Source organism: Podarcis pityusensis (genome assembly GCF_964106645.2).
Source record: "Podarcis pityusensis genome assembly, chromosome: 1".
NCBI lineage: Eukaryota > Metazoa > Chordata > Lepidosauria > Squamata > Lacertidae > Podarcis > Podarcis pityusensis.
In genome coordinates, this window is record NC_138028.1 from 9941936 (window position 1) to 9956683 (window position 14748).

Here is a 14748-nt window from a genome sequence, read left to right on the forward strand (position 1 = left end):
GAATCTCAGCTAAAGCATCCAGGACAGATTTGCACAAACCAACACAATGCGAAGAGATCGATATGACTGAAGCAGCTGCAACTGTGATTATTGCAGAATTGCTTTTGGGTGTATTCGTGTTAATTTATTCACATCTGGAGTAGGGGAGGGAATGCTGGATGGCTTTCTATATATTTAAAAGGCCTCTCTAAGCTGTGTGTTTGATAAAATTATCGATAAAATGCAGCTAGAGTAAAATAATCAATAAAACCAGCCAAAAGTTTTCAAACAAATATATGCAACTAAATTATATCTCTGTGTAGGTTTGCTGAAATGGGAAAAAAATAATCATCAGGAGTCCAAGTCAATATAGCAAAGGTGCTAAGATCAATAGGCAGGGAGTTTCAAAGCATAAGAGCAGCTACGTGTTGTTTTTTAAAAAATAATACAGTGGTACCTCGGGTTAAGTACTTAATTCGTCCCAGAGGTCCGTTCTTAATCTGAAACTGTTCTTAACCTGAAGCACCACTTTAGCTAATGGGGCCTCCTGCTGCTGCCACACCGCCGCCGCACGATTTCTGTTCTCATCCTGAAGCAAAGTTCTTAACCTGAAGCACTATTTCTGGGTTAGCAGAGTGTGTAACCTGAAGCGTATGTAACCTGAAGCGTATGTAACCCGAGGTACCACTGTAATCAAAGAATCACTAGAATTGGAAAGGACCACAACAGTTATCTAGTGCACCCCCCCTGCAATAAAGGAATCTTTTTTGCCCATCATGGGGCTAGAACGCATGACCGTGAGATTAAGAGTCTCATGCTCTACCGACTGAGCATGGCTCCTTTAAAATGTGGGTTGAATATGATAAGGCACTTGTCAAAGTCCAAGTTCCACAGATCATACCAGTTAGATAGGCACATACAGGGCAAGGTGGTCCTTCAAGAGAACTGCTCCCCACCTGTTAAGGCCATTAACCACCCAGTCTGCAAATTATGCAAGCTCTATTTTAATATACTGGTCAGGGAAGTATCATAGCTCAGTAGTGGAGAAACTGCATTGCAAGCTGATGTGCCAGGGTCGATTCATGCTCTCTTCTGGTCGGGAGTGGGAGAGACCCCAGTCTGGAGATCTGCAACGAGTCAGTGTAGACAATACTGAACTACATGGACCAATAGGTCTGACTCATTATAAAGTGACTTCCAAAGCTCTTATCTCGGGATAAGCCCCAGAGTCCTGTTGTGCTTAGAAATACCAAATTTTGCACATACAGAGAAACTGGGAGCTGCTCTAGATCCAGCCATGTTCCTCTTCTTACACTCGGTGGTATATCAAGAAGATTATTAAAAGTAACGACAGTCATCATAAGCTGGCTGGGTACGTGAAGAGCCTCAAAGTAATTGAAAATATAAATGGAATTAAGAGCTTGAAAGCATTTCCATATTTGCAGCTTGGTAACTTTTTTATTCGCGGGGCGGGGAGTGGAGAGCAACTCCTCTGAAGTACACAGCTTCTTTCAATCTCTGCTTAATGCAATCTACAACTGAATTGTGCTGCTGGCATGAACGTTTCAGATTTGCTTCTGGTGGACATAAAACAAGAATAAAAAGCGATCGTACCAATTTGCTACCGTACACAACATTTAACGTGGTTGACGAGGAGTGTGCATTTTTAGTTTGCTATGAATTCTTTTCTGTGGGTTGAATCCTACTGAGAGTGGACCCATTGAAATTAATGGGGTGTGAAGTTCACTATTAGCCCATCAATTTCGATGGGTCTACTCTGAGCAGGACTAACACTGAATGCAATCCTCTGTTTCGTTATGCAACTTCATTATTTTTAAGGGGGAAGCATAAGAGTCTTGCAGGACTGGGCAGGATCAGGCCTTGCAAGACTGGGAATCAGTGGGGTTCAAAACCCTAAAGGAAGGAGCCCCAAACAACTCAACAAAGACCTAACATTCTCAAAGGCCACGTAATACTTATTGTCCAGGGGAGGGGGAACTGGGGTGGGGTAAAGTGGTCATAACTTTCAACAGAAGCACTCCACACTGTAACATTTTGTTGCAGGTCTCACTTGGCATGACCACTAGCCATGGATAGATCAGTCCAGGGCCAGAGGAAGACCTCTACAGATCATAAGCACTGAAAAGATTGTAGTGCCCCACAAATGTAATTCAAAATAAAAACAATACCAAAACAGAAAATAACATTTCATTTTCAAAATGAGACAAAAGTTACATGTATGCCAAAATGCACATGCATGTATGTCATGTGCAACGCATGACAGGGTCTGATTTTGATGCAGAAAAATGGGGGAAGAGCAATGAGTGGAAGACTAATGAAGTTCAGATTTTCCCCATGATGAACTACTTCAATGCTTTTTTTGAAACCTCAAATGTAAAATTCTTTCTACATTTCCGCATTTCTTCTTCTTCTTTTTTCCTTCCTTCCTTCCTTCCTTCCTTCCTTTGTGCGTGTGTGTGTGCGTATGCACGCGCCGCCCCTGATTTGCTAGTGCCCTAAACATGTACTTAATCTGCCTGCTGGGTAATCCAACATTCGATCTAACCTTCCGGGATTTGGCTAACAATTATTATTTTTTAAAAAACAAAAACAAGTTTTATAAAACAATGTCTCATTATAGAATGTGCTGTTGCTTTGTACTGGATCGTTTCCAAATGGCCTTGAATGCTGAACAACAGAAAGGCAGCCTAGAAATTCTGTAAATGAATAAATTTTAGAATTGCATTTAAGTTTGAATTCATAGTCCAGGAAGGCTGGAAGGAATATATATATATATATATATATATATATATATATATATATATATAATGGTGGCCATCCCTCAATAAAAACCCATATAAGAAATGTTAGGGCTCTGTTTTTCCTAGTCATCTCTTTTGCTTAGTTCAGTTTGAAGGATTATCTGTATTCTTTTACATATTTACATTAATGGGACAGCGTGGAATATTTTCAGCCACTTTTGAAACAGGTAGGGGGAAAATGAGCAACATTATTGTTAAAAGGAATCCCAAGCAGAGGAATTACAGGGTGAGCAGAACTCCTCATAACCTCTTTGGCAAAGCGCTTTGAACATACACCTTGGTCTAAAGACATAAAAACATTAGGAGATGTCAGGTGGATATCTGTCAGGGATGCTTTAGCTGAGATTCCTGCATTGCAGCAGGTTGGACTAGATGACCCTCAAGGTCCCTTCTACAATTTTATGATTCTACACACACACACACACACACACACACACCACCCTATAGAACACAATTTAAATGACATTTAAATGACAGTATTTTTAAAAGGCCTATATTGATGAAAAGAGATGTAGAAAGAGTATGAGCCGCTGGTGTGTATTAGTAGGTATGCAGTCAAGTAAGCTGGTTTTCAGATCCTCACTGAAGGGCAATTCCATACATGACTATTCAGAAGTAAGTCCTGTAGAGTTCAATAGCACTTACTCCAAGGTAAGTGGATATAGATCCACAGCCTCAGCAATGGAATTCACTTGGTGGCTTTGAGCTAGGAGACACAGTCCTCTAAACCGACCCTGTCCATCAAAGTCATAATAAAGTGGAACAACCCCATCTTTGCTGCCCGAAGCTCTTCGGGTGAAAGGTAAGATATACAAACATGATAAGTTAATCAATAAGTTCAGGTTAAAGAGGGTTGTTCCATAAATTATTGCACAGGTGATATGGGTACTAATTCCAAAAGTGCTGAGATAAAATTAAGAAGTTTGTATTTGGAAATAAAATAAAAATCACTATGGTATGATAGCATTCAAACTGACCACATACATGAAGTTCCTAAAGTCATGTCAAATGTTTACTAGCAGAAATCATCTAAAGGCAGCATTATTAAGAAAAATTCAGAGTACACTTAGCTTATCATGCCTTTTTCTGCATTTATGCACAGAGAGACACAGACACACGGTAATGCACCATGCAAACTTAGTGTAAATGGTTTGCTAACATAAAGTGCTGCTGAGGGTGAGTTCTTTCTGTAGATTTTACACTGAGTGTATTTTCCTCTGGCCAGCAAAGTGTGTGCTTTTTAATTTTTTTCGTTATGCTTACATGTGGACACTCCTAGACACTTTATCAAATAATCCGTCTCACCACATAGGCAAACCTTCAACTCCAAACTACATTCCTAGAGGGGCTGGAATTTTCAGGAATGGCCAGGAGAGAAGTGAAAGTAAACTGCTGGTGGAAATGAGAATTTAATATCCCCTGATCCTTTAACCTGTTTGACGGTTTCTGTTCCAAACCACAGAATCGCCCTGAGGCTTCTCTGGGCCTCTGGCTTCTATCGATGGAGAGATGGTTGTTGTTAAATCTTCCCTCTCGCCACAATGCAGGCACCCACTTCAATTTCTTCAGTCAAAGAGAGGAAATTCCAATGACGGGAGGCACACACACACCCCGACACTATGCCCATACTTTTTCAAGAGTCCCAGAGCATACAGCAAGGAACAGCTGTATCTGTTCAGCCTCTCCCGCTGTCACCTCTGCTTTAACTCTTTCCCTGGTGCCACCAATCTTGCCCTACCATCTAGTCCATCTTTCCTCGCAGTCAAATTTAGATTGCAAGCTCCCTGAGAGCAGCACCTTGAACTCTAAAAATCACCAGGTAGGTTAAGGTGCTGAAAGGACAGGAATGACAGGAACGATGCAGCTGAGGAGTCGAACAAATTAATTTATTGATGAATTAATAAATTAATTATTGCACCTTTAAATATGCCTATAAAAGTTCTGGTTAGAAACTAGCCCTCTGGAAACTACCACTCCTCAGCTTTTAAGAGGTTTTAGTTAAGTCCGGGAGTGTGGGGGCGCTTTTACGAACTTCGGGAGCAGTTTAACCCTTTCTTCCCGCTCTCCCGCTCCATTGCCTAGTCAAGAAGAGGAGGAGGAGGAAGAAGAAGAAGAGGGGCCTCGCTTACCACTTGAGCGCCTGACGATGTTCTCCAAAAACGTGTTCTGTGGTGCCACCAGCCCTCTTTTTCCCCCCGGCATCCTGCGCCTGCAGAGCCGGGCTCTGGAGCCAAGGGGTCGCAGCGGGGGCGGCTGGGAGGGTCTCGGCAGGTCTCTTGCACCCAGTGCCGTAGAGTAGCTGTGGGAAGGTGGACGAGGCAGTTCATGGTAGTAGCGCTCCAGCGGCTGGTGAAGCCCAGACTGTGGCAACGCCGCGCTCACAGCTCGGGAACTGCAGCCTCCGAGGGGATTGCGCCTGCGCGTGTGCCTGGCTGTTGCTGCTGCTGCTACCCCAACGGGCAGACAGCATGACCACACGCCCTTCCGAAGCCCACCGGGCTGCCTGCGGCTGGACAGCGAAGAGTCAACCCAGCCCAGCCGGCGGATCTGGCCACTTCTTGCGTTCCTGGGCGCAACAGGGGCGCGTCGCGGAAACGGGGACTCCAACAGATGCGGAGAGGCTCTTATATATAAAAAAGCCACCAAACTCTTCTGTACTCTTTTTCCTTAAAAAGAAGAGGAAGAAGAGAGACGGTTCCTGCCTCGCCAACCAAGCGCTCGCATCCCAAGAGCTCCAAAGAAGCGGCTTTAATCCCAAAGCGCGTCGCCAAATTGGAGCTTTCAGCACCCTGGACAGCTCTCTCTCCCGGAGCGCCTAGACTGCGGAGGGCAGGAATTCCACCGAGCGGCACCCGAGGTCTCCTCCGCCGCCGCTCCAAGGGTCACCAACAGGGAGCCGCCACCCCACCCTCTCTCCTCTCCGAGCCTGGGTGCTCTGGAACCTGCGGCTGCACCCACACGCGCCCAGCAAGGCGAGCAGAGGAGGAGGAGGGCGGGCGGGCGGCGCGAGGGGCTGCGCTGAGGCGGCTGCACACCTGCTGGAGGCTGGCGTGGAAGGCAGCGCAACTTGGGCAGGTCCCAGGATGGAGCATCAAACCCACGCTAGAGAGGGGGGAGGAGGAGAGAGCCGGGGGAGAAGAAAGAGGCCAATGGCCGGAGTGGCTATGGGATGTTTTCCCCGAAATCAGAGGCTCGCCAGGAGGCGGGGCTGAGTTGCCAGCCTGATCCGGAATCCCATTCTCTGTCTCTCTCTCTCTGTCTCTGCTTCCTTCCTACAGTCAGTCGCCAGGGCTGAAAGTTCTTCGCCCGAGATGCTCCGAGACGAGCGCCCCAGCTGCCCTTCCGCCAAGGGAGGAGGAGGAGGCTGAATAATTTAGCGTTTGCTTCGGGGAGTTGGGGGAGTTGCAAAGGGAAGAAAGGAGCGCGGGTGGGGAGGCGAAAGGCTAGGGGATGATTCCAGTCATTGGTTTGGCACGGAGGAGGGTTAGCCGGAGAGGAGGATGGGTGGGGAGGGAGATGCAACTTTATTTTCTGCTTCAGAAGAGCTGCGGGGCGGGGGGGGGTGCGCGCGTTGAAATGTTGAAAGGCATTGCGGGCTTCTGCACCTGCCTCGCAAGGAGAAGTGGGGGGGCTTCTATCTGGAAATGTCTTCTCTACTGACCCATGATAGCTCAATGGAATGGGCAGCTGGACTCTGAATATCAGCCGCTGGAGACGCAAGCAAGGAGGTGGGGGGGGCTGCTGCTCTCAAGCTCTGCTTGGGGGATTCCCTGAGGCATCTTTCCTGGTCTCTGCTGGAAAGGAGGAGGCTGGACTGGACAGCTCCCGGGCCTGACCCAGCAAGTCGTTTCTTTTGGTTCTCGGGTGAATTAGAAATAGCCAACCCACTATAGGAATATTGAGAAGTGTCAAGAGGAACAGGCGGTTCCTGTGGGGACCTTAAAGCCTTTCAGCACAATCCTACACAATTTATTCATTTTTTTGCTCCTTGTCCACTGGTTTTAGTGGAGCTTGCTCATGAGTAAATGTACACAGGGTTACAGCCTGCAGCCTGCTCCTAACCATTCTTACATGGAAAAATGCCTTGGGACCTATTCCTAAGTAACTGTACAAGCGACTGCAGTATTACGGCATAGAATCACAGAAACATAGAATTGCAGAGTGGGAAGGGACCACAAGGGTCATCTAGTCCAACCCCCTGCAATGCAGAAATCTTTTTTGCCCAATGTGGGGCTCTAACCTGAGACTAAGGTGAATTTCTCCTTGCCCTCACCTGCTCCTTGATCCCCACACACAAAGGGTCCTTGTTTCTCTTCCTTCTCCAGCTTTGAAACTTCGAGTCCATCAAACAGGCATCCCAGAGCAACAGATCAGGCCCAACCCTCCAAGCTCAGCCTCCAGGGCACTGGGGTGCTTTTCCTGAGCCTTTTGTGCTCGAGATATTTAGAAAGAGGTTGCGCAACCACCTGGCAGTGACGTTGCACTATTTATACCCTGGACAGAGCAAAGGGTTGGACTATAGGACCTCCAAAGACCGTCCCAACTCTGAGATTTTGTTAACTGGAGAAAGGAGACCACTGCAAAGTCTAGACTTCAAGCGTGGGAGTCATCACTGGATTGCAAAGGGAGTGAAAGACACAACAGAGGAATAATTCCTCCTTTCCCATTCAAGATCTGACGGAATGGGTGTCCAGGAAGCACTAAATCATAGGCCCCTCACCTATTCCTAGTTTTAAATTATACTCTCTTGGTATGTTATCTGTTAGGTTGGTGCGTGTCTAGTCTGGGCAAAAGACAGTAGTAAATAAGACACCTTCATCCTAGATATAATTCCTATTTGCCAACGACCCCTTTCAGGACATAAGAAGTACCAAACCACCCTTGCTGCTTATTTTATTAGTATTTACCAAAAAGCATTTTTCAGCCTTCCCTTTCTGCCTCAGTATGAGGCACTTGGGTTGGTTCATGACACATTTAACTGAATGCCATTCAGTTTATATTCTTAGCCTTTCTTCTGCGGCCATTTGGAGGGAGCCGATGCGTCACGGTGGTGTTTTGGTGCCACTCCTTTTTAACAGGCTCTCTTTCCCATCCTTATTTGGCACTTCTGACCAATGTATAGCTGGCAGATCTCCCCCCCCCCTTTTTTTTTTTCTTTCTAAAGAAAGATTGTGTATCCTTATCGGAGTTATTCCCCATCAGATGATATGAAGGAGGAAGGGAGGAAGAAGGAAAGAAAAATGAAATAAAATTTGATAGAAGACATCTGCATCCAGCTGTGTGTCTATGGAGCTCTTTCAAAGCAACCTGGAGTAACGCAGTTCAGATTTTGGAGAGGGGATAAGACTCCAGCCCCTCTGCTCCCCCTGCTAAATGGCTTTTTAAAAAGAAAATTCCAAACATGCATTCCCAGCATCTGGAATGAGGACATGGACCGTGGGCAAAGTACTACATGCATGCATGTTTCCACATCTAGCTATGGATTTGTCCAGAGAAGCCTTCTTCTGTGTGCATAATAATGTCCTCCTGCTAGTTTCTATTCAGATCTCGCCAAAGCTGCTCCCAAAAAAGCAGGGAGATGCAAAGTGCTGTAGGAGGGGATGAATCTGCTCTACCTGCTTGCTAATTCTTCCTCAAGACTACCTTGCATATTATCCAGCTAGGTAATCTGAAAACAGATACGGTTGTCAGTTTCCAAATTCCTCTCCGTCCAAATGAAAACTGGCTCCCTGTTGGAATCTTTTTGCAAGGAAATCAATTATTGTTCCCTTTTCTTCCCCCGCTCCCTCACGTTTTTGGCCACTTCAGTCATTCTGGAGCACCCTTGTGGCTGTTAGTTGACACCAAGTATTGATCTCGATTGAAGCGGCTCATTTTAAGCAAGCGTTTACCTTCTGAAAGTGCACATCAATATGCACAAAGAATCAAGGTAAGTTAATGCAAAGCTGGACGTGGAGGCAATCAAGGTGAAAAGAAGTTAAAGCTGATAGAGAGCAAATATTGAAAACCATCCAGCATCAGAATGTGCTAATTTAATACAAAGGAAGTTTAAAATCTAATTCCCCGATCAGGAAATTAAATTCAGCCCCACCTGGGAAATGGTTTTCTGTGTTTCTTTCCCCTAAACTTCTGGAAATTGTTGGACCTGGACTAGATATTTTGACAAGGCTTTTTCATTTCTTGAAACAAACTGTATTTGCTGCTTGGTGGTAAGAATACCTCTAAGCAGTTTTAGGTAAGGATGTTGGAAGGTGAAAGAATACGGGGAGATGAAGGATCCTTTGGGACTGTGCTGTCTGTTAAGCCCTAATGGTTGGAATCAGGCTTCATAAAAGTGTTGATAACTAATATAAATTAGTTATGGTGTTCTGTGCAGTTCCCCAGAAAGGCTGCTAACACATGCCTGCAGCAGGGAAACAGGTAGACTGAAGGATGGAATGTGGATTGCCTTTAGCTGAAAGAAAGGTTGGAAGGGTCTAAATGTGTCGCTTGTTAAACCTTGAGCATTGGCCTCAGGCTTCATAGAGGTGTTGGTAACTATTGACAAACTTACAGATTCCTGGAACATCTCCTAACACAGGTCTGCAGCAGGGTCTCGACTAGAGGGGAAGGAGAAATCTGTATAATGGGTTCATTATGCCCGAATACAACACAGAGGCATGAAAGAGACAAGACTCTATCTGTCAGTAGTCAGTATTTGCTGTTGTTGTTTAGTCGTTTAGCCGTGTCCGACTCTTTGTGACCCCATGGACCAGAGCACGCCAGGCACTCCTGTCTTCCTGCCTCCCGCAGTTTGGTCAAACTCATGTTCGTAGCTTCGAGAACACTGTCCAACCATCTCGTCCTCTGTCGTCCCCTTCTCCTTGTGCCCTCCATCTTTCCCAGCATCAGGGTCTTTTCCAGGGAGTCTTCTCTTCTCATAAGGTGGCCAAAGTATTGGAGCCTCAGCTTCAGGATCTGTCCTTCCAGTGAGCACTCAGGGCTGATTTCCTTCAGAATGGATAGGTTTGACCTTCTTGCAGTCCATGGGACTCTCAAGAGTCTCCTCCAGCACCATAATTCAAAAGCATACGGTAAATTCTTTGGCGATCAGCCTTCTTTATGGTCCAGCTCTCACTTCCATACATCACTACTGGGAGAACCATAGCTTTAACTATACGGACCTTTGCTGGCAAGGTGATGTCTCTGCTTTTTAAGATGCTGTCTAGGTTTTTATCAGTATTACCTGAAGCTAAAAGGCATGTCTGGACAAGCTCTGAATGCACAAAGGGTGTGTGGAGTGTTCACAAGGAGATCCTGGTGCATGAGTTCCCACTGATAAAAAAAAGAAAGGCCTTCTCAAAGAGCTTTTGGGATATGCTTTGGCAATGGGCCTCTAGGTGAAGGGAAGGGCCATAGCTTAGTGGTTAGAGCACCTGATTCACATGCAGAGGTCCTCTGTTTAATCCCCAACATCTCCAGGGAGGGCTAGGAGAGACCATTGCAGACAATACTGAGCTAGCTAGACTCATGGTTTGACACTATAAGGCAGCTTTCCGTGTTCTATATAAAGGACAATCTGGGGAAACAAGACAGGCTACAGATGGCTACAGAAAGAGACAGGCGGCAGCACAGCTGGGGCAGGACGCTCAATCGCCTCTGCAGATTGAAGCGTTTTATTTCTGGGAACAGATCTGCTGCATCTTCCCTTTTCAGAGTGAGAGCCCCTATGGAATCCATGAGTCAGGCTGGACATTAATTGCTATGCGGGCTTTCTCAGCATTCTCGAACCGTTGCAGCCTCCCCCGCCTGGCAAGATCATGAGCCTGGCTTCTGCTCGGCAAGCTGGGGGAACGAAGCCTCTGCACCCAAGGCGTTCTAGAAACCAGGTCAATGGTTATTGCACTAGGAAAAGCCCACACCAGCATGCCTTGGTTGCATTTCTTGTTGTTTGAGGGTAAGCCCCTGCTTGCTGCACCTGTATACTGAAGCTGCTTTCTAGGCATTTTCTGTGCATTAAGGTCAGTAGCTAGAGGCTCCAGATCTGTCCACCTCCTAGCCTCTCCCAGATGCCCAAAAGTGAAGGAAGAGAAATCAGCAGAGAGACTAGCTGTACTGACAGCTAGCGATGGGTGAAATCCTCGTGGCTCAGCTTAGACATTCTCTCAAGCTTTGCAAAATGTCTCTTGGAACAGAACAGGTCTCTTCCAGCTTATTGCATCAAGTGATCTGGTCAAGCCACAAGCCTGAGATGAAGCATATCATGCTCTACATTCTGTGCTCCAAGCGTGTGCTCTCCCCACTGATCCACACTTCCTGTCCGCCATGTTTCGCAGGGGGTTGGACTAGATGACCCTTGGGTCCCTTCCAGCTACACAATTCTGTTATTCTAGGATTCACTCCAGGCCGATGTTACCAACCCAAAACAAATTGCTTAGGCAGGACGTTCTATTTTATTTTCCATGTTGCATTTCTCCCCTCTGGCTCACCATCCCTGAAACGTTAAACAAATCCTTGGCTCGTTAATTTTCTTTTTGGAGCAAAGCCCCTAACTCTGCCTCTGCTTCACAGCTTCATTTTTCTCCTCACCCTCAAAATGGCGCAGTTCTTCTCCCCCATCTGCTCTGCTTTGCACATCCAACTCTGAGCGGAGCGTTGAGACTTTCCAGCTGGTTTCAGCAGCTTTAATTGGGCCAGTGAGTTTGGAAAAGAAGCCAGCTCCCAGGAGGAACCTCTGAAATGTTGCAGATGTTGGTATGGATGTGAGGAGAGGACTATCAGTGGCTACTAGCCACAAAGACTGTGCTCTGCCTGTGGGATGTAATCCACTGGGAGCAGTCAAGTACAACATTCCTTGTTTTGCTAGAGTGGACATGCAAGAGAATGTTTGGTCCACTTCCTGTTCCTCCTGGCCTGGAGCATCCTTCCTTGCATGTGACTAGTAGGTGGGCGTGACCTTTCCAGACCTGGTAAAAGGCCAAGTCATGCTGCTACCTTTCTCCCTTTTCGACCTTCCTGTTCATCCTGCGAACTTCCTGATTCAGCTGGACTGTACTGCTGGCTGCCAACCAGGTTATCTCCCATATGGGGTAAACCTGTTTGTACATGTTTGTAACCTTAAGCCTTAAGCCTGCCTTCAGGGATCACACTGTGCTCTGCCTGATTGTGAGTAAAACTACTTTTTGTTACTTATGAGTAAGACCGTGGTGTCTTTATTCTTTTAGGAGGGATTCAAAAGGGGTCTTACCTGGAATGTTAGAACACATTTCAAGCTGGACAAGCCAGATTGAATTGCTTGTTGTCTTAAAAAACTCACACGAGTTTATAGATAGATAATTTATTATGGTCAAAGACCAGCTCACATAACATCATAATAATAATAATAAAAAATTTTATTTATATCCCGCCCTCCCCAGCCGAAGCCGGGCTCAGGGCGGCTAACAACAATAAAACAGTATAAAAGTACAGCATAAACAACACTCTAAAATCATTCATTATAAAATTAATTAATTAATTAATTAATTAACACAATAAGAACAGTGTTCATAAAGATAAAATATTTTTTTTTTTTAAAGCAATTTATTAAATTTTACAATAAAAATAAACATGATAAACAATGTAACATTGATCTTAACATATTTTCACATTTTCTTTGGACTTCCTCACATCTCCCGCTCCCATTTTCATCGTTGAAACATTTTGTCAGCAATTTATCATCTTATTTAAATTCTTATATCCCTTCTATATTTCATAATCATATAATTCTCAAAAGGAGCTAAATTTCACAGTCTTACTTATTTTCTTAAAAACTTCTAAATTTGGTGGTGCTCAGTTATTTTGATCTAGCATCTTATTTAGCATTCACTCAAGTTACAATACTTTTGTAAATAGTTCTTAAATTTCTTCCAGTCCTCCTCAATCCTCTCTTCTCCCAGGTCACGGATTCTGCCGGTCATTTCAGCCAGTTCCATGTAGTCTATCAGTTGTGTCTGCCATTCTTCCAGTGTGGGTAGATCTTGAGTTTTCCAATGTTTTGCGAGAAGTATCCTTGCTGCTGTTGTTGCATACATAAAAAATGTCTGGTCCTTCTTTGCCACCCCTTGGCCAACAATGCCCAAAAGGAAAGCCTCTGGTTTCTTAGTGAAGGTATATTTAAATACCTTTTTCAGTTCATTATAAATCATTTCCCAGAACGCCTTCACTTTAGGGCAAGTCCACCAGAGGTGGAAGAACGTTCCCTCGCACTCTTTGCATTTCCAACACTTATTATCAGACAGGTGGTAAATTTTAGCAAGTTTGACTGGGGTCATATACCATCTATAAATCATTTTCATTACATTTTCTTTCAGGGCATTACATGCAGTAAATTTCAATCCATTACTCCACAACCTCTCCCAGTCCTCAAACATGATATTATGCCCAATGTCCTGTGCCCACCTTATCATAGCCGATTTAACCGTTTCATCTTGTGTATTCCATTTCAACAGCAAGTTATACATCCTTGAAAGTACCTTAATCTTTGGTTCTAACAATTCTGTTTCTAGTTTCGATTTCTCCACCTGGAACCCTAGTTTCTTATCATTTTTAAAAACTTCTTTAATCTGAGCGTAATGTAACCAATCTCGCACTTTGTCTTTCATTTTCTCCAGACTCTGCAATTTCCATTTGTCTCCATCCTTTTCTAGTATTTCCCAATATTTTGGCCATTTAGCCTCCATATTGGGTCTTTTTCGGGCCTTGGCTTCCAAAGGTGAAAGCCACCTTGGTGTTTTATTTTCCAGCAAGTCTTTATATTTTGTCCAGACATTAAACAATGATTTTCTGACAATATGGTTCTTAAAGGCCTTGTTTGCTTTAACCTTGTCATACCATAAATATGCATGCCATCCAAAGGTATTGTTAAACCCTTCCAAATCTAACACATCAGTGTCTTCAAGAAGTAGCCAGTCTTTTAGCCAGCAAAACGCTGCGGCTTCGTAATACAACTTTAAGTCTGGCAGGGCAAAGCCCCCTCTTTGTTTTGCATCGGTTAATATCTTAAACTTAATTCTGGGCTTTTTGCCCTGCCAGACAAACTTAGAAATGTCTCTCTGCCACTTCTGAAAGCACTCCGTTTTGTCCAAAACCTGAAGTGTTTGAAATAAGAACAACATCCTTGGCAATACATTCATCTTGATAGCAGCAATTCGGCCTAACAAAGAAAGTTTCAATTTTGACCAACTATCTAAGTCTCTCTTAATTTCTGTCCAACATTTTTCATAATTGTCCTTAAATAGACTTAGATTTTTTGCTGTTATGTTTACCCCTAGGTATTTTACTTTTTTAACCACATTAAGTTCCGTCTCATTCTGAAACCGTTCTGACTCTGTATTAGTCAAGTTTTTCCCCAAAACCTTAGTTTTCTGTTTATTTAATTTAAATCCAGCCACCCGACCAAAGTCATTAATCAGTTGTAATACTCTTTTCGTACTGGGCTCTGGCTTCTGCAAGGTCAAAACCAGGTCATCTGCAAAAGCTTTTAATTTATATTGTTTCTGACCAACCTGAATTCCTTCCACCAATTGATCCCTTCTAATCATGTTCAATAGCACTTCCAGAACCGAAATAAATAACAAAGGGGAAATAGGGCAACCTTGTCGTGTCCCTTTTTCAATTTTAAACTCTTCTGTAACCACATTATTAACTATCAGTTTAGCTTTCTGTTCTGAATATATCGCCTCAATCCCATTCTCAAAACCCCGTCCCACTCCCATCTCTTTTAAATTTCCCATCATAAATTTCCAGGAGATATTGTCAAAGGCCTTCTCCGCATCTATAAAAATTAAAACTGCTTTTGTATTTATATCTGTTTGCAAAAGTTCCAAAATGTCAATAATGTTCCTTGCATAAAGATAAAATATACAATCGGAGCAGATTGCAGCAATAGTTCATGAGTTAAAATTGAGATATATACAGTGGTACCTTGGGT

The 14748-nt window shown here is 44.3% G+C and overlaps 1 protein-coding gene across 1 annotated transcript in view; it reads right to left on the minus strand.

Annotated features, from left to right (window-relative positions):
• The window catches only part of KCNH5 (potassium voltage-gated channel subfamily H member 5), a 188184-nt gene extending 182033 nt beyond the window's left edge, over positions 1–6151 (minus strand). The window contains exon 1 of the mRNA XM_081015936.1: positions 4931–6151. Coding sequence (XP_080872062.1) covers positions 4931–5003 — 73 coding nt within the window. The 5' untranslated portion in view covers positions 5004–6151. The remainder of the gene's footprint in view (positions 1–4930) is intronic.
• Positions 6152–14748: the final 8597 nt, after the last annotated feature.